The sequence below is a fragment of the Centropristis striata genome, chromosome 18 (assembly GCF_030273125.1).
Source record: "Centropristis striata isolate RG_2023a ecotype Rhode Island chromosome 18, C.striata_1.0, whole genome shotgun sequence".
NCBI lineage: Eukaryota > Metazoa > Chordata > Actinopteri > Perciformes > Serranidae > Centropristis > Centropristis striata.
In genome coordinates this window covers 1510313-1530000 of record NC_081534.1, presented here as the reverse complement: position 1 = coordinate 1530000, position 19688 = coordinate 1510313, and the positions used below count along the sequence as shown (strand labels likewise).

General features: G+C 36.3%; 1 protein-coding gene across 1 annotated transcript in view; it reads left to right on the top strand.

Annotated features, from left to right (window-relative positions):
• The window catches only part of LOC131990838 (rho-associated protein kinase 2-like), a 102345-nt gene that overhangs the window by 39205 nt on the left and 43452 nt on the right, over positions 1-19688 (top strand). Inside the window, exons 9-17 of the mRNA XM_059355996.1 lie at positions 1100-1259; positions 5144-5237; positions 6093-6172; positions 8232-8280; positions 8379-8514; positions 9933-10024; positions 11056-11302; positions 12883-12989; positions 15181-15340. Of these exons, the coding sequence (XP_059211979.1) occupies positions 1100-1259; positions 5144-5237; positions 6093-6172; positions 8232-8280; positions 8379-8514; positions 9933-10024; positions 11056-11302; positions 12883-12989; positions 15181-15340 (1125 nt within the window). The remainder of the gene's footprint in view (positions 1-1099; positions 1260-5143; positions 5238-6092; positions 6173-8231; positions 8281-8378; positions 8515-9932; positions 10025-11055; positions 11303-12882; positions 12990-15180; positions 15341-19688) is intronic.

The following is a 19688-nucleotide window of genomic DNA, read 5'->3' as shown; positions in this document are numbered from 1 at the left end:
CTTTGCTCCGAGCCAGAATTGCATTGGTCTGAGGAACTGGATCCATAATGGCTGCTTTTTTTCCTCAATTAGGAGCTATTTATAGGTTAAAGGACTGGCTTACTTTTATCTGATTGGCCCTTTGACACATTCTTGTCTGCCTGTTGTGTTGTGCAGACTTTTGGAAATGCACGCCTTCTCTTTTTCGCACAGGAGCAGGCGTTTAGGCTGCGTTTGTGAAAGGCACCGTGTTTAGGGCACAAAGCGAGCTCTGTAGGGGAAAAGGAGTGGTGTCAGCCTCACGCCAACCTGCACAGAGCTCAGTCCTGCTGCAAGCAGAGCCAAAGTTGGCATAGAAGTTACTCAGAAACACAGCAGAAGAAATGTTAAGACAGGGTTTGTAAAGTCAGTGTTAACCCTCATGTTTTCAAGGGCAGGATTATGCCTAAATGGCCTGCTTTCCAACATAAACTGGTGTTTCATCTACACAATTACTCATGTAAACCAAAAATCTCTAAACCTTTTTTGTGTCCACTGATCATTTATGGCTTAAAAAGTCCTCTGTTGATCCCTTACTCAGGGAAATAGCAGACAGTAAATATTCAAAACATTCAATCAGTCATTTAATATGAACCACTGGTAAAATAAAATAATAATAATTCATTTTATTTAATAGGGCGCCTTTCAAGGCATTCACGGTCGCCTTACAACATGGAAAAAACAAAAAACAATGCAGAACATCATACATATCATACAATCTAAACAAATCAGAACATTTACAAATAAATTACAATAAAGGAGGGGAGTTTGTGCAAATGACACTATCGATTGATTTCTGTGGGTATAAACTCTAATTTTAACACATTTCTAGTAACAATTTGAATGTGATAATAAAGGCTTTGACGGTCTGGTAACTTTTGGTTTTGGTGCCTTGAAAATGCTGGAAAAGTGCTTTAATTTTTACTTATAAAAAGCTGTATGAAGCCTTTTGAGAGTTTGTTGATATGCTTTCAATTGATATACTGGTAGTAGCTGCTTTTAACCTTTGATAGTTTCCGTTTCTGTCAACCATCACGGTTCTCCTCCCCCTTATGACCCTGTCTCTGTTTCTGTGGTCCAGCTGTGGCTCCAGTTGTACCTGAGCTGAGCGGAGACATCGACACCAGCAACTTTGACGACATCGAGGAAGATAAAAAAGATGTTGAGACCTTTCCTCCGCCTAAAGCCTTTGTGGGCAACCAGCTACCATTCGTCGGCTTCACTTATTTCAAGGAGGACCAGTAAGTCTTTCATCCTTTCAGTCTGCTGTTGTGCCTTGAACGTTTGTTTGAATTAGAATTTGCTGCCTTTTTGTTTTCATTAATGTGCTCTGGCAGTGATAAAGGGATTAGAATAAAAATGTAGCTTTCATGTGTGGGAACTTTCACAGGGGCTTCTAGACTCAGGAAACAGGTTTAAGAGGCAGGGGAAGACCCGTCCCTTTAATACAGCCTTACAGCAGTCACACACTGAATGCCTGTTCCAGCTCCACACTGCTGCCTTGTTCTGACAGCCCCTTTAAATGCCCTCTTTGCTTATGATGGAGTCTAGTTTTTAAACCCCCTGGTCTCCATCGGTGGGCGAAGTAGTAAAAAAACACAAAAAAACATGCTGAATTTATGATCCTTTTGTGCTTTAATCAGCAATATTCCAACCTCAAGGTACGCTTTTACTTTTTCGGCTTCTATTCATGAGGATGAAAGGTTGCGTTCATTGTATCTATGCAGTTTCTCTCTAACTTGAATCTGACAAAAGGGAGTCAAGGGCAAAATTGTGTAATTAACGATCAATCCGATGCACAAATGTATATGGATAGGGATAAAAACCAGAAAATAGCAAAAATCCCTGATAATACATTAATAGTGAACAGGTAATAAAAACGTATGGCTTTAGATCAGACCTGGGCATTGGGCGGCCCAGAAATTAGAAATCAATGCAACAACAGTGCTTTTATTTTGAAGGCGATTTACGTATAACTGAGTTACCGGAGTTACCGAGGTACCTTGTCAAAAACACCTATTGCTTTTTGCATAAAGTTAATAAATTAACAATTAACAAGTTAATAAATTCTTTGGTCACCTTGTGAATTCACCGTAAGAGCTACGAGGTGGAAAACAATAACAAACATTAGCATTAGCACTAGAGCTAACAAGCACTTTTACTATAGTTAAGACAACAAATATAGCCACTAATATATATGACAGAATAAAATAAACTCTAACAAACCTTGTGTCCTGTCAGTCAGCCACTATAGAAGCCTTTTTCATACTTTATATCAACTTTATATGAATTACGACGCACTCATTATTTACCGTTCGTTTTTCATTTAACCGTTCCACCTGTTATTTCCTGTCACTACCTTTCAAAATTAAAGCACCCGTTTCACACTGGACAGCACCTTTTCAAAATAAAAGCATCACAACATTGTAAAACACCTAGAAAATGTACAAACATGAAAAACAAGCTATATAATACAAAAACACCAATAGGAACCTTGCTAAATGTCATTTACAGTTGTGTTTAAAATAAATGTTAAAGTGATATAGTGATTGGAGTATTTACTACTTTTTACTGCTATATTAACATTGTCTTATCATAACATGTATTGTTATCAGTAGCAGCTCAAAACCAGATAATTTACTGTATTTCATTAAGTGGTTAAATTAATACTGAGCAGATTTTGGTCCGGCCCCCGTAACCTTTGTGGTATTAGTCATGTGGCCCCTTGGGGAAATTAATTGCCCACCCCTGCTTTAGATCAACCTTCCTTAGTGGGCGCTCCTGTTGTTGCCAAAGGGTTTGTAGAAATACTGTAGAGCGCCTCAACTAATTTGCTTACAAGAAAATATCGACATCAGCTGTAACACCTGAACACTACAGGTTGCAACATGTAAGAGTGCATGGTATCTAATATGATTATGAAGCAGGCACAGAAGTCTAAACATGAATTTAAGCAACAAGTAATGACTTAACAGCTCAGATGATTAACGAGAAGTTATGGATAAATGGTTGAAATAGTTCAAAGTAATGGATGTTTATAATGTTACTTAATGGATTCACCTTTTTCAAATAATTTGCTTAACGTAATGGAGAAGCTATTGAAATAGTCGCCTAAAAGTAGATTGATGGTTGAAATAATTAGCTTAAAGGTTCAGATAAGTGGCTGAAAAAGTAGAGAAGAGTAAGTGACTGACTTACAGCTCAAATAGTTAGCTTAAAGTAATTGATAAATGGTTGAAACAGTTATCTAGGTAATGGTTAAACTCTTGAAACTGTTAGCTAAAAGTGCTTGATAAACAGTTAAAATACTGACTTTAAACTAATGGATACACTCTTGAAACTGTTAGCTAAAACTAATGGATTGTGGTTTAAATAGTTAGCTTAAACTAATGATAGCCTACATGGTTAAAATAGGGGGTCATCCCTATGTTCCCCGGGTCTTATGTTCCCCGGGTCCTATGTTCCCCAGGTTTAATGTTCCCCGGGTCTTGTGTTCCCCGGGTCCTATGTTCCCCGGGTCCTATGTTCCCCGGGTCCTATGTTCCCCAGGTTTAATGTTCCCCGGGTCTTGTGTTCCCCGGGTCCTATGTTCCCCGGGTCCTATGTTCCCCGGGTCCTATGTTCCCCAGGTTTAATGTTCCCCGGGTCTTGTGTTCCCCGGGTCTTATGTTCCCCGGGTCCTATGTTCCCCAGGTTTAATGTTCCCCGGGTCTTGTGTTCCCCGGGTCTTATGTTCCCCGGGTCCTATGTTCCCCAGGTTTAATGTTCCCCGGGTCTTATGTTCCCCGGGTTTAATGTTCCCCGGGTCTTATGTTCCCCGGGTTTAATGTTCCCCGGGTCCTATGTTCCCCGGGTTTAATGTTCCCCAGGTCCTATGTTCCCTGGGTTTAATGTTCCCCGGGTCCTATGTTCCCCCGGGTTTAATGTTCCCCGGGTCCTATGTTCCCCGGGTCCTATGTTCCCCGGATCCTATGTTCCCCGGGTTTAATTTTCCCCGGTCTTATGTTCCCCGGGTCCTATTTTCCCCGGGTTTAATGTTCCCCGGGTCCTATGTTCCCCGGGTCCTATGTTCCCCGGGTCCTATGTTCCCCGGGTCCTATGTTCCCCAGGTCTTATGTTCCCCGGGTCTTATGTTCCCCGGGTCTTATGTTCCCCGGATCCTATGTTCCCCGGATCCTATGTTCCCCGGGTCTTATGTTCCCCGGGTCCTATGTTCCCCGGGTTCTATGCTCCCCGGGTTAGGGTTAGGGTTAGCCCGTAGGCCTACATAGGCCTACATTTTGTGTCTTTTTTTGATCATTTTGTTTCCTTTTTTTGGTAATTTTGTGTCTTTTTTGGTCATTTTGTTTCCTTTTTTTGGTAATTTTGTGTCCTTTTTTTGTCATTTTGTGTCCTTTTTTTGTCATTTTGTGTCTTTTTTTGTCATTTTGTTTCTTTTTGGGGTCATTTTGTGTCTTTTTTTGGTCATTTTGTGTCATTTTGTCTCTCTTTTTTGTCATTTTGTGTCTTCTTTGGTCATTTTGTGTCTTTTGGTCATTTTGTTTCCTTTTTTGGTCATTTTGTTTCCTTTTTTGGGTGATCTGAACTGTGCGTGTGAGATTCTGTTCAGGGGTCGTGGACAACATGGATGTTAAATTGGGGGTCGCGACTCAAAAAGGTTGAGAACTACTGTTATAATGATTATGAAATAGCTTCAGATTTCTGCGTCAGAGTCATTTAATGATTACCAGAGATAGCTTCCTCCACTACAAGTCCACCAACATGCTGGTTAACAGTTGGCGGTGACAGGCTGTGTGGGTTTGGGTTTCTCCAAAGGTAAACCCATCCAGATGTAGGAAGAAGCCTGTAAGATCTCCAGATTTTATTGCTTCTCTTTTTCCACACAGCACAGTTTTGTGCTCCATGCACGAGGTTATGAGTCGGAGGTATAAGTGACTTCTGAGTGGTTGTAATGATGCAGTAAATGACGCATGCCTTGGTGGAACATTCAGCTTCCCCTTGACCACCCAGTTGGTGTTTTGGATCTGGTTTGGATAAAATACCTAACCTGGACAGAGTGGTGGGTAGTGTTGGATATTGTCACTTAGTTAGAGACATTCATGGCAGTTCCTTCTATCTCTGTCAGGCTGCTGAAGGGAAATAACAACTACTCTGTGGAGGATTCAGAGGACAGCAAGGAGAACTCTGAGGATAAGGATTCAGAGGACAATAAGAAGGAGGTAGGTGTTTCTCTGCATGTGGTCTTAATTTACTGGTAAAAGAGAAGAATAAAACATGGAAATGATGATTTAGTCTAGACGGAATTGTCCAAAAAGTGAAAGTGAGGAGCATTTATGGGCCTACTTTACTTATTTCAAGGGTGCTGAATCCCCAAAAAATGGTTCCCAAGCGAAATTTTGAGTTTTTGACCTTCTCATTTGCATATCAAAATGGCGGCCGTTGGTCGTTGGACCATTTTCCCCAAGTTTTTTTGAAAGTAGGCAATCAAAGATGAGGAAATTAAGTTTCTGGATCTATAGTCTAGGGTCAGAGCAAGGATATAGTGGAGTGTCTTTTTTATGTATATATATATATATATACATATATATATATATATATAAATGCAAAATACCAACTTTTAAGGTGAAATTAAGCATTATTTGTGTCATTTTTTTAAGGCCGACATAAATATTCAATCAATATCACTTTTAAATGTTCCAGTTGGTATTTTGCATATATATATACATAAAAAAGACACTGAGCCTCCACTATATCCTTGCTCTGACTCTAGACTATAGATCTAGAAACTTAATTTCCTCATCTTGATTGCCTACTTACAAAAAAACTAAGGGGAAATGGTCCAATGACGGCCATTGGTGGCCATTTTGATATGCAAATTGGAAGGTCAAAAACTAGGAGGTCAATTTCTCTTGGGAACCATTTTTTTTGGACTCAGCACCCTTGAGATATGTAAGGTAGGCCGGTTCCTGACTTGTACCCATAAATGCTCCTCACTTCTTATAGGAGGCCTTTATTCTGAAATCCGTCAAGACTAATTAGTTCATGGTGTTTTTCTTCTCTCTGTATGTGAGCAGCTGCAGAAAAAGCTTCGTCAGCTGCAGGAGCAGGTCGACCATGAGATGCAGGCCAAAGATGAGCTGGAGCACAAGTGCAAGTATGACTGGACAAATAACACAAACGGAGCTGAGAACCAATAGTGTTTACTGAGCTGGTTCTGAGATTATGAGTATGTGATGGAAAACTTTCATGAGAAAGCATCCTATTCAAGGAAGAAATGTCCAAAACTTAGTTAAAGATGTCTAGTTTTTATTATTAGAATGTCTTAAACTGAAAACATAACCAGTGGTGGAAGAAGTATTCAGATCTCTTACTTCAGTAAAAGTACTAATACCACACTGTGAATTTACTCCACTACAAGTAAAAGTCCTGCATTCAAAACTTACTGAAGTAAAAGTACAAAAGTATCAGCATCAAAATGTACTTAAAGTATTAAAAGTAATAGTACTCGTTATGGAAAATGGACCCACCAGTTTGTTTTATATATTCTAAATATATTATTGGACGATTATTATTATTGATACATTTATGTAACCAGTGTTTTAATTTTCTAAAGGCAGGGCTAACTTTACCTACTTAATATACCTTTATGAGGTTAAATTAAAAGAAAATATGCATAATCACTTTAAATGTTTCATGTTTTTATGTTAAATCTCCTAAAAAGTAACTAAAACTGGCAGCTAAATGTAGTTGAGTAAAAAATAAAAATATTTACCTCAAAATGTAGTGGAGTAGAAGTATAAAGTTACATAAAATGGAAATACTCAAGTAAAGTACAAGTAGCTCAAAATTGTACTTAAGCACAGTACTTGAGTAAATGTACTTAGTTACATTCCACCACTGAACATAACCATCCGATTTTTATCCAGCATGTTAAAGGTTGTGAATGATGCATGTTTATACTGATCATTATATTCATTTTGAGAAATATGAGAGGTTATATAAGAAAGGAAATGTGTTTGATTGCTTTAAAAAACAGAAAGGGAATTCCCGTTCTGCAAACCTGAAGTTTTCAGTTTCTGATAATTCTAGATGCTAAAGGCATATTATGCAGGAATTATCACTTACTGTTTGTAAACGCACTTTAAATGTGACCCCTCCCAGCTCAAAGCAAACCCCAAGCATGTTTTGGAACAAGCTTGGCATTTGCCCTACTATATTTGCATTTTTTGGCTCTGTGTCAGCTATTTTTGTAGCTTCGTGCCCAAAGGGTGACGCCCAGAAATGTCCCAAACAGAGCCAAATGAGGAGAAAAGCTAAAACACAGCCAGAGGGAGGAGTCTCTGCAGAGTTTTCTTTTTTCAAAACTTTATTGAGAAGTTCCAATTACAGTCAGAACATTCATCATGGGTAGAACAAAACAAAGTCTGGCATCACAAATTGAGAAAATAAATAAATAAATATGAGACAAAGTTAATTAAGTGCATAAGGTGTAAAATAAACAGAATAATAAAATAATAAAAAAGGAGAAAAAAAAGAAAAAGGCATGACATATTACATTTCTCCAAATATTTCATGAATTATGATAACACTAATATTTCCATTTTGCCTCTCATACTTTATGAATAAAAAAGGTTTTTGTATTTTTACATAGCTAACTTCTCGGCTAAGTAGCTTGCTAAGCTAACTACTTAGCCAAGAAGTTAGCTAAGTAGTTAGCTTAGCAAGCTACTTAGCTAACTTCTTAGCCAAGAAGTTAGCTAAGTATTTAGCTTAACAAGCTAACTTAGCCAAGAAGTTAGCTAAGTAGTTAGCTTAGCAAGCTACTTAGCTAAATACTTAGCCAAGAAGTTAGCTAAGTATTTAGCTGTTGTGCATTAGAAGAGCAGTGACACAAAAAGAGATTTCATTAAAAAATGAATAAAGGAAAACATAAAAATTAGGATGATCAAAAACAAACTAATTGAGGAAAACCTGGAATACTGAATGATGAAAATAATTTATGCAAAGATATGGAACATAAAAACTCTGTCGGGTCACTTTAGACCCATGTTGTGCATCAAAGGGTTAAAAAAAGAAAGGAAAAGAAAATCACTTCAAACATGTTCCATCAGTCAAGTAAAAAACAGAGACAGTCAATAAACTAGTGTTTCTGCTGTCCGAGATCAATGATTTGTGTGAAGAAGTCTGCAATAAATCTGTTCTTTTGTCCCCAGAAATGCCACCAACCGTTTAGACAAGCTGGTCAAAGAATTAGACAAAGAGGTAAGGGCGGCTGGACGCCGTTTCAGTCAATTGGCTGATACGTTAAAGCAGGTTTTTCATTCCGCTCACATTCTTTTGCGATTTCCGTCTCTGATTAGATGAGCAGCAGGCAGAAAGTGGAGGCCTCGCTGAGGCAGCTGGAGAGAGAGCGAGCTCTGCTGCAGCACCAGAGCGCCGAGAACCTGCGCAAGGTCGAGATCGAAAATGACAGAAAACGAAGCCTGGAGAACGAATGTGAGCACCCGGGGAATATCTATCTAAACATTTGGCTTGCTCAAACTCTTTTTATGGCGTGTGATTTTCTTGCACTCAGTTTATTTTATATTCAGTGCATGTATGTAGGCCTTCAGTTATTCTCATTTTCATATGTTTTACTTGCAAAATATCAGTCTGGTTCATTATGGCAGCAGTTCTCAACCTTTTTGAGTCACGACCCCCAATTTAACATGCATGTTGTCCGCGACCCCCACTCACTGAACACAATGTCACAGTTACAAAAAAGATACAAAAAAGAAATAAAATGACCAAAAAAGACTAAATAAGAAGAAAAGACACAAAATCACTAACAAGACACTAAATGACCAAAAAAAGACACAAAATTGCCAAAAAAAGGACACAAATTGACCAAAAAAGACAAAATGACCAAAAAAAGACAAAAAATGACCAGAAAAAAGACACAAATTGACCAAAAAAGACCCAAAATGACCCAAAAAACAAACAAAATGACCAAAAAAAGAAACGAAATGACCAAAAAAGACACAAATTGACCACAAAATGACCAAGAAAGACAAAATGACAAGAAAAAACACAAAATCACTAAGAAGACACTAAATGACAAAAAAAAGACACAAATTGACCAAAAAAAAGACACAAATTGACCAAAAAAGACAAAATGACAAAAAAAGACACTAGATGGCCAAAAAAAGACACAAATTGACCAAAAAAGACACAAAAAAGAAACAAAATGACCAAAAAAAGAAACAAAATGACCAAAAAAGGGAAACAATGACCAAAAAGATACAAATTGACCACAAAATGATAAAAAAAAGACACAAAATGACCAAAAAAGGGAAACAATGACCAAAAAGACACAAACTGTCCACAAAATGATCAAAAAAAGACACAAAAGGACCAAAAATGACAAACTGTCCACAAAATGATCAAAAAAAGACACACAATGACAAAAAAAGACACAAAATGACTAAAAAAGACAAAATGACCAAAAAAAGACAAAAAATGACCAGAAAAAAAGACACAAATTGACCAAAAAAGACACAAAATGACCCGAAAAAGAAACAAAATGACCAAAAAAGACACAAACTGACCACAAAATGATAAAAAAAAGACACAAAATGACAAAAAAAAGACACAAAATGACAAAAAAAAGACACAAAATGACCAAAAAAGACATTAAGTGACCAAAAAGACTAAAACACATTAACACATGAACACTTTAACACAGTGGAGACAGAGCTGACTTCCAAAATGATTTGGCGACCCCCAGAAATCATCTCGCGTCCCCAATTGGGGTCCCGACCCCAAGGTTGGGAATAGCTGCATTATGCTATCAAACTAAAACATGAGTTCTGCTTCCCACAGTAACATATCACAGTATATATTGCATTAATTATTTTATCCATCTGTGTGTTTAGTGAACAATATGAGGGACCAGCTGGAGGATCTTAAAAAGAAGAACCAGAATTCCCAAATCTCCAACGAGAAGAACATCCAGCTGCAGAGACAAGTGAGGGGGAGCTTTTTAACTTCGCCTCATTTTTTAAAATGCTTCACTGTATTATCTGTATTTATGTAAATTTGAAATGCTGATCTAATAATGCATATTCAAGAAAGAAACTGTGACTACTGTTTTCATGGTTCCTCTGCTTTTCCCTCATTAAATCTATAAATATAAAATAAAAAAGGTTTTTGTATTATTACATAGCTAACTTATCGGCTAAGTAGCTTGCTAAGCTAACTACTTAGCCAAGAAGTTAGCTAAATAGTTAGCTTATCAAGCTACTTAGCTAAATACTTAGCTAAGAAGTTAGCTGAGTAGTTAGCTTAGCAAGCTACTTAGCTAAATACTTAGCCAAGAAGTTAGCTAAGTATTTAGCTTAACAAGCTAACTTAGCCAAGAAGTTAGCTAAGTAGTTAGCTTAGCAAGCTACTTAGCTAAATACTTAGCCAAGAAGTTAGCTAAGTATTTAGCTTAACAAGCTAACTTAGCCAAGAAGTTAGCTTAGTAGTTAGCTTAACAAGCTAACTTAGCCAAGAAGTTAGCTAAGTAGTTAGCTTAGCAAGCTACTTAGCTAAATACTTAGCCAAGAAGTTAGCTAAGCATTTAGCTTAACAAGCTAACTTAGCCAAGAAGTTAGCTAAGTAGTTAGCTTAGCAAGCTACTTAGCTAACTACTTAGCCAAGAAGTTAGCTAAGTAGTTAGCTTAGCAAGCAAGTTAGCTAAAAACTTAGCCAAGAAGTTAGCTAAGTATTTAGCTGTTGTGCATTAGAAGAGCAGTGACACAAAAAGAGATTTTATTAAAAAATGAATAAAGGAAAACATAAAAATTAGGATGTATGCTTCACTGTATTATCTGTATTTATGTAAATTTGAAATGCTAATCTAATAATGCATATTCAAGAAAGAAACCGTGACTACTGTTTTCATGGTTCCTCTGCTTTTCCCTCATTAAATCTCTTTTTAATCTCGGCGTGGTGCTGACCCAGTTTAGCCCGCAGGGAGAAAGTTTCATCCTGTGTGTTTTTTTTGATGTGTAGCTGGAGGAGGCCAACGCCGTGCTGCAGGCTGAGCAGGAGGCGGCGGCGCGGCTGAAGAAGAGTCAGGCGGAGGTGCAGAAACAGGCTCAGAGCCTGGAGGTCAGCCTCAGGGAGGCGCAGGAGAAGTGCAGCCAGCTCGAAAACGGCAAGATGGAGCTGGAGAAGCAGCTGATGGGGCTGCAGGCCGAGCTGGAGGAGGAGAGACGAGACCGCAACCTCCGCACCGAAACTGTTACTGACCTGCAGGGTGAGCATCGGATTCAATCACACTTAATATAATAAAGAGTCGCAATTAGGGCTGGGCGATATGGACCAAAAGTCATATCCTGATATATTTAGGCTGAATATCAATATACGATATATATATCCTGATATTTTTATCACAAAGTGAGAGCAAATGTTCAGTCAAAGCCAAATATGACATGTCACAAGTCGTTTTATTGCAACTGTTTATTTAAGTGAACATAAATACTGTATAACAACAGGAGTACCTTTTTAAAAAAAATTCAAAGCTCCATAAAGTGAACATTTAAATAAAAAAATATCTTAAAAAAAATAGTGAAAAAAAATAGGCCAGTTTTTTCTGAATATACGTATATATATATATATATATATATATATATATATATATGTAAAAGAGAGAACTTTTTTTTTAACTATACCGATATATGCAATATGGTCTAATTCCATATCACATTTAAAAATATATCCATATATCTTTTATATCGATATATCACCCAGCCCTAGTTGCAATATGTAGTTCCAAGCAAACAAACAAAACAACCAAAAAAGACACAAAATGACCCAAAAAAGAAACAAAATTACCAAAAAAAGACACAAAATTACCAAAAAAAGGTAAACAATGACCAAAAACACACAAATTGACCACAAAATGATCAAAAAAAGACATTAAGTGACCACAAAAATGATCAAAAAAAGACACAAAATGACCAAAAAAAGGGAAAAATGACCAAGACACTAAATGACCAAAAAATGACCAGAAAAAAGACACAAATTGACCAAAAAAGACACAAAATGACCCAAAAAAGAAACAAAATTACCAAAAAAAGACACAAAATTACCAAAAAAAGGGAAACAATGACCAAAAAGACACAAATTGACCACAAAATGATAAAAAAAAGACATTAAGTGACCAAAAAAATGATCAAAAAAAGACACAAAATGACCAAAAAAGACACAAAATGACAAAAAAAAGACAATCAATCAATCAATTAAAGTGATAAAGTACCAGTGAAAACAGCCACAACTGCAGGTCATCGGGCTGCGTTCTTCTTGGGCTCATTCAGTAAACAGGAATAAAAGCCATTACACAACTTGGAGCTGGAGGCTGGACATGGTTATTAGATGTGAATCGCTTTTTTTTTTCTGGACCGGGCTTTTTGGAAATATCAGATCATAGGTGGAAACATCTGTTCAGAAGGCAGAGAGTGAAGCAAGAGGCTGTGGAGCCAAAGAGCGATCAGAGCCAGCACTTCTTGTGAGACGCTGTTTGGAAAAGTTGCTCCGTCCTCTTAAGGCCAGTGGCTGAGGTCAGAGGGGACGCAGGGAAACAAAAGTGTTGCCTGTTTGCTGCGATGCCTCACGCTTTTTTTCCTGGTAAAACTCTCCGTGTGGGTGGAGCCGGTTAAAGGGGAAACACACATTAAACGTGTTGTTTTTCATGTATTAGAGGCTGAACTTAGTGCAGGAGAATTATGTAATGTCTCACCTAGGATCATGTTGTTAAGGAGCATTTTCTTGTAGTTTTTTGCATTCACTGCTTCTATATTCCCTCTATAATTTCCTTTTCTCATCACTCCACCTCAGGACGCATCTCTGGCCTGGAGGAAGAGGTGAAAGAGGTGAAGTCATCGCTCTCCACCGTCCAGACTGAAAAGAAGCAGCTACATGAGAAGCTCAATGACCTCGAGAAGGTTGGTTGTCACTTCTAATTAGGGCACTACTGTTATACTGTGGATTTTTTCTTCTTCCTCTTCCGGACGCAATTTCGTCCCGCTACTAGTCCTACAACTTGAAGAGTTGCAGGACAAATTATATATCAAAACGTGCGGTTTGATCGGTTACTTTTCTCTGCAGAATACAAATTTTTCGCGACGTAAATTTTGCATTGAAATGAATGGGACGGAAGACAAAAAATGAGCAAAAAAGAACAATAATTGGAGATTTTTAAACGTCTACTTCTCCGGCATAATTTCACCTAGAGACTCCATTTAAACTTTAAACCGTAGACACAAGTCTTGTGTATTGGTGTGTTAATTTGCGTTTCGATAGGTCATATAGTTTTTTATCAATCCCTGTTCAATGACCATGATCATTTTTGGAGAAATTCTGAGATTATAATGGGTGTGTATTGCACGGGATGTTCGTGTCACAGTATGTGATGTCATCGCCAGAGTGTAGAGGGAGAGAAAAAACTGTCAAAAAATAAATTTGAAAACTGCGCTCCAGGCCGCAAATTTCACTCTACAGAAATAATTTATACATAGAAACGTAGGAAAATTAGTCTTCTCCCTCACAATCCTCTGGTAAAGCTGTCAGAGTTATAGTTTGGGCGTACGACGCAAAGATGCGCCACCAAAACCACCAACAGCCTCATTGGCTCCCATATTAAAAACGCAGGAAGATTTCTGAAAAAGGGAGATGTAACAGTTTTTTTAGATCGCTCTAACAAAGCTATTTTTTCATTTTTCTTAAAAAAAATCACATGTAGACGTTCAGGAAGAACTCAGGACGCTCAAAGTGAAGCGTCCCGAGTTCGCTCAACTTCAGTTCTTGATTACGTTGACATTGTATTCCAATATTTTTGATAATGTGCCTTTGGCTTATCCCGTGCAATAAGTTAATCTAATACAAAATATCTCAGGTGAATCATAGGTAGCGATGGAAGAAGTATTCAGATCTCTTACTTAAGTAAAAGTACTAATATCACTGTGAAATGACTCCACTACAAGTAAAAGTCCTGCATTCAAAACTGACGTATGGGCTGCTATATGTGCCACCAGAAACTGAATTTGAATTATTGATATTTGAATTTGAATTGCTTAACTTGTATAATTGCATTAAAAAACTGAATTTAATCACATCATTTGAATTTGTATTGTTCAATTTGAATCATTGCACTGAAAAACTGAATCTGAATTGTTATTTAAAATTTAATTAACTTGTTTGTCACTGAACATTCAGTTCACGCAATTCAAATTTAGTTTGAGAAAATTTCAATTTCAATTTTCTGCGACAAACATCCGGGTAGTTGAGGCAGAGCAATCGAACGCAGAAAACGGATGTGCTGATTGGCCGAACAGGCGCTATGGCAACTGGGTGGCAACAAATGTTACAAAAGAAAACGGATGTGCTGATTGGCCGAAGAGGTGCTATGGCAACCAGGTGGCAACAAATGTCACAAAAGAAAACGGAGGTGCTGATTGGCCGAAGAGGCGCTCTGCGTATCTGCGCTCGATTACTCTGCCTCAATTACCCGGATGTTCGTTGCAGAAAATTGAAATAGAATTTTGCAAACTGAATTTGAATTGTGAGAACTGAATGTTCAGTCACAAACTAATTAATTAAATTTCAAATTACAATTCAGATTCAGTTTCAATGCAATGATTTATAGTGAACAATACAAATTCAAATTATGTGATTCATATTCAGTTTCTCTTGGCACATATTCCAGCCCATACTTACTTCAGTAAAAGTACAAAAGCATCAAAATGTACTTAAAGTATCAAAAGCAAAAGTACTTGTTATGCAGAATGGATCCACTCAGAGTGTTTTATATATTCTAAATATATTAATACATTATTTGTATTGAGCAGCATTTTCATTTTCTTTAGGTAGGGCTAATTTTAGCTACTTAGTATTCTGTCATGTGGTTTAATTAAAGAAAAATGTCTAATCACTTATGTGATTGAATGTATCATGGTTTTCATGTTAAATTTCAACCTGAAAAGTAACTTAAGCTGTCAGCTAAATGTGGTGGAGTAAAAAGTACAATATTTGGCTAAAATTGTAGTGGATCAGTAGTATAAAGTTACATAAAATGGAAAGTAAAATTACCTCAAAATTGTCCTTGTACAAAACCTTAATACCTCTTTGATTCTTTAGGAGAAGAGCAACCAAGAGATAGACTTGACGTTCAAGCTGAAGTCGCTCCAGCAGAATCTGGAGCAGGAAGAGGCCGAACACAAGGGAACCAAGTCCAAGCTCGCTGATAAAAACAACTTCAGCCAGTCCATCGAGGAGGCAAAGTCTGAGGCCTTAAAAGGTGAGAAGTTGTCTTTCTGTTTAGCTCATTTAACCCTCTGGAGTCTCCAAAAGCGCCAAAGCATGGCTTCTTCACATCCAGACATAAAAACAAAGCAGACCAAAAAAAACGACATGAAATGACCAAGAAAAGACACAAAATGAGAAGACAGAATAACCAAAAAAAACAAAAGAAGACACAAAATGACAAAAAAACACTCAAACTAACTAAAAAAGACACAACAACAGACACAAAATGACAAAAAAACACACAAAATAACTAAAAAAGACACAACAACAGAGACAAAATGACCAAAAAAGACGCAAATTGACAAAAAAGACGCAAATTGACAAAAAAGACACAAAATGACAAAAAAGACACAAAATAACTTAAAATAGACACAACAGACACAAAATGATCAAAAAAGACACAAAATGACAAAAAAGACACAAAATAACTTAAAATAGACACAACAGACACAAAATTATCAAAAAAAGACACAAAATGATCAAAAAAGACACAAAATCACTTACAAAGCCACAAAATGACAAAAAAAGACACAAAATAACTTAAAATAGACACAACAACAGACACAAAATAATCAAAAAAGACACAAAATGACAAAAAAGACACAAAATGACAAAAATAGACACAATATAACTAAAAATGACACAACAACAGACACAAAATGACCAAAAAACAAAGAAAAAATGACTTACAAAGACACGAAAAGACATGAAAAGGATTAAAAAATAGCCCTTTAAGACTCCATAGAGTTAACACACATCCAACTATGACTCAAGGAGTCTTTTGGTGTTTGTCCTTCACATGTTTTGAGAATTGTTCATCTGATTTACTTCACACTTGGCGGGTGTAACGTTGGGATCAGACCCGAGGACGAGCAGTGTGACTCATTCAGTATTAATAAACTTTAAATAAACAAGTGAACAGCTGCCTGTTCCTACTAACTGCAGTAGTTATGTCAAGCCAACTGACCAACACACCTATATGGAAACTATTACCTGCACTAAGTTTATGTCACCTGTGTTTCTGACTGCAAATAGTTGTGACTTGGGTGTGTTTTTTTGAGGGTGGATTTGTTGATTTGGGGGCACCAGGAAAACACTGTCCCGCTTTACTTTCACCCTTTCTCTAACTGGGAATGTGGCAGTGGTAGAAGTACTCAAAACGTTTTTCTGAAGTAAATATATTGTGTGCTTAAAGTGAAGCTTTCTATTCTATTATCAGATTTTAATTGATATATTTTGTGAGTGAAATCTCAATCCGTCAGGTAAAAGTAAAAGCACAAAGTTTTGTTCTCAAGTGGAAGAATATATATATATATAAAAGAGAGAACTTTTTTTTTAACTATACCGATATATGCAATATGGTCTAATTCCATATCACATTTAAAAATATATCGATATATCTTTTATATCGATATATCGCCCAGCCCTAGTTGCAGCATGTAGTTCCAAGTAGAACTACTGAATGTAACTTTTGAGAGGGGAAATATTGCACCCTTCATCTTAAAAATGAAAAGTTGGCAAGAAATCACACTGTTGTTCAGTGTATTGCATTAGTTTATGGTGGCTAATGTTGGCAAACAATAGAAAAACATTGCTATAGAATAACATTATGCCATAAACTGCCATAGTGACCACAAAAGTTACAAAAAATATGAAAAAAAATTCCAAAAATGTCAGTAAAATGTTTGGGAAATGACAGAAAAATATTGATTAAAAGATACAGATTAAATAATAAATAAATGAAAACAGAAAAATGTTAATTAATCCCAGAAAATATCTTAAAGTGTTAGTAAAATGTCTGAAAAAATAAAAGTAAAAATATCAGTAAAAGGTTTGGGAAATGACAGAAAAATATTGATTAAAAGATACAGATTAAAAAATTAAAAAAAAACTGAAAAACGTTCATTAATCCCAGAGAATAACATAAAGTATTTGTAAAATGTCTGAAAAAATCAAAGTAAAAATACCATTAAAATGTTTAGGAATGACAAAAAAAATAGATTAAAAAATAAAGAAAAACAGAAATATATTAATCCATAACAGAAACCACAAAGTTGTTATACTTTGATGTCTGGCACAAACAAAACAAAGATATCAATATTCCGTCTTTGTGGTTAAAAGTAAAAGAACAAAGTTTTGTTCTCAAGTGGAAGAAGAAGGGCACAGTAAGTAGTAGTATGGTAGTATACAGTTGAGTTACATGTTTCTTAGATACCTTGGAGGCCTTTTTTTAACTTATTTCAGTGGTTCTCAACCTTTTTTCAGTGATGTATCCCCTGTCAAGTCAAGTCAAATCAATTTTATTTATATAGCCCAAAATCACAAATCACAGATTTGCCTCAAAGGGCTTTACAGACTGTACATGGTAGGATATCCTCTGACCTTTGACCCTTACATCGACCAGGGAAAGCTCCTCAAAAAACCCTTTTAACAGGGGAAAAAGAAGAAGAAACCAGATCAACTGTGAAATATTTTTTCATCCAAGTAGTTTTTGGTTGAAAAAAAAAAGACTTAAAAACAGAGCGCTGTGCCATCAGTCTCTGATTTATTAAACTTTGGAACTGATAAACACATACAAAATTCAAACATTTAAAATAGAAAAACTATTTCAAACATTTTAAATGTTAATAATCCATGACTAAATTTATTGCAAATATTTCTCATGACTAAAATGTAGTGAAAGTGTTCTTCTTCTTCTTCTTCTTCTTCTTCTTCTTCTTCTTTTTTTTCTTCTTCTTCTTCTTCTTCTTCTGATTCAAACTAATGTAGTAAAAACACGTACGCCTACCCCCATTTGAGAACCACTGACTTATTTGATGGTAAAATGATTAAGAAAAGTAACATAATGCGTCAAAATAAATCTCTAGCTGTTTGGGGCCTGAGGCAGCCTACTGGCCTGATGGTGAAGTCTGCTCTGATGTATTCTCCTGTGAACCAGAGTGTATTTCACCTGTCTGACTGTGATGCAGCTATCTCATGGCAGGTGTATTACTCAGGACCTATATAAAGTACAAAAAGAAAAAATACATCTTCCTTGAAGTTATTCTCAAGAAACCACAGGACCAATCTGAACAGAACTAGTTGAAATAAAAGCACAAAAGAGGATTATCAATTATAAAAATCTGGAGATAGAAGATAGAAAAAGATAAAGGGCTGATTGAACGATTTAACCACAGCTTTCAAATAACAATACAAGGCTTCAGGACTAGTTCTTGGTTGTTCTCTAAGACAGTAGTTCTCAACCTTTTTGAGTCGCGACCCCCAATTTAACATGCATTTTGTCCGCGACCCCCGCTCACTGAACACAATCTCACACGCACAGTTCAGATCACCCAAAAAAGAAACAAAATGACCAAAAAAAGGAAACAAAATGAACAAAAAAGACACAAATTGACCACAAAATGATCAAAAAGGACACAAAATGATCGAAAAAAGACACAAAATGACCAAAAAAGGCATAAATTGACCACAAAATGATCAAAAAAGACACAACATGACCAAAAAAAGACACAAATTGACCACAAAATGATCGAAAAAAGACACAAAATGACTAAAAAAGGCATAAATTGACCACAAAATGATCGAAAAAAGACACAAAATGACTAAAAAAGGCATAAATTGACCACAAAATGATCGAAAAAAGACACAAAATGACCAAAAAAGGCACAAATTGACCACAAAATGATCAAAAAAGACACAAAATGACCAAAAAAGCCACAAATTGACCACAAAATGATCGAAAAAAGACACAAAATGACCAAAAAAGGCATAAATTGACCACAAAATGATCAAAAAAGACACAAAATGACCAAAGAAAGACACAAATTGACCACAAAATGATCGAAAAAAGATACAAAATGACCAAAAAAAGACACAAATTGACCACAAAATGATCAAAAAAGACACAAATTGACCACAAAATGATCAAAAAAGACACAAAATGACCCAAAAAGAAACAAAATTAACAAAAAAGACACAAGATGACCAAAAAAGACACAAATTGACCACAAAATGATCACAAAAGACACAAAATGACTAAAAAAAGACACAAATTGACCACAAAATGATCGAAAAAAGACACAAAATGACCAAAAAAGGCACAAAATGATCAAAAAAGACACAAAATGACCAAAAAAAGACACAAATTGACCACAAAATGATCAAAAAAATACACAAAATGACCGTATAACACACAAAATGACAAAAAAAAAGACATTAAGTGACCAAAAAGACTAAAACACATTAACACATGAACACTTTAACACAGTGGAGACAGAGCTGACTTCCAAAATGATTTGGCGACCCCCAGAAATCATCTCATTGGCGACCCCAATTGGGGT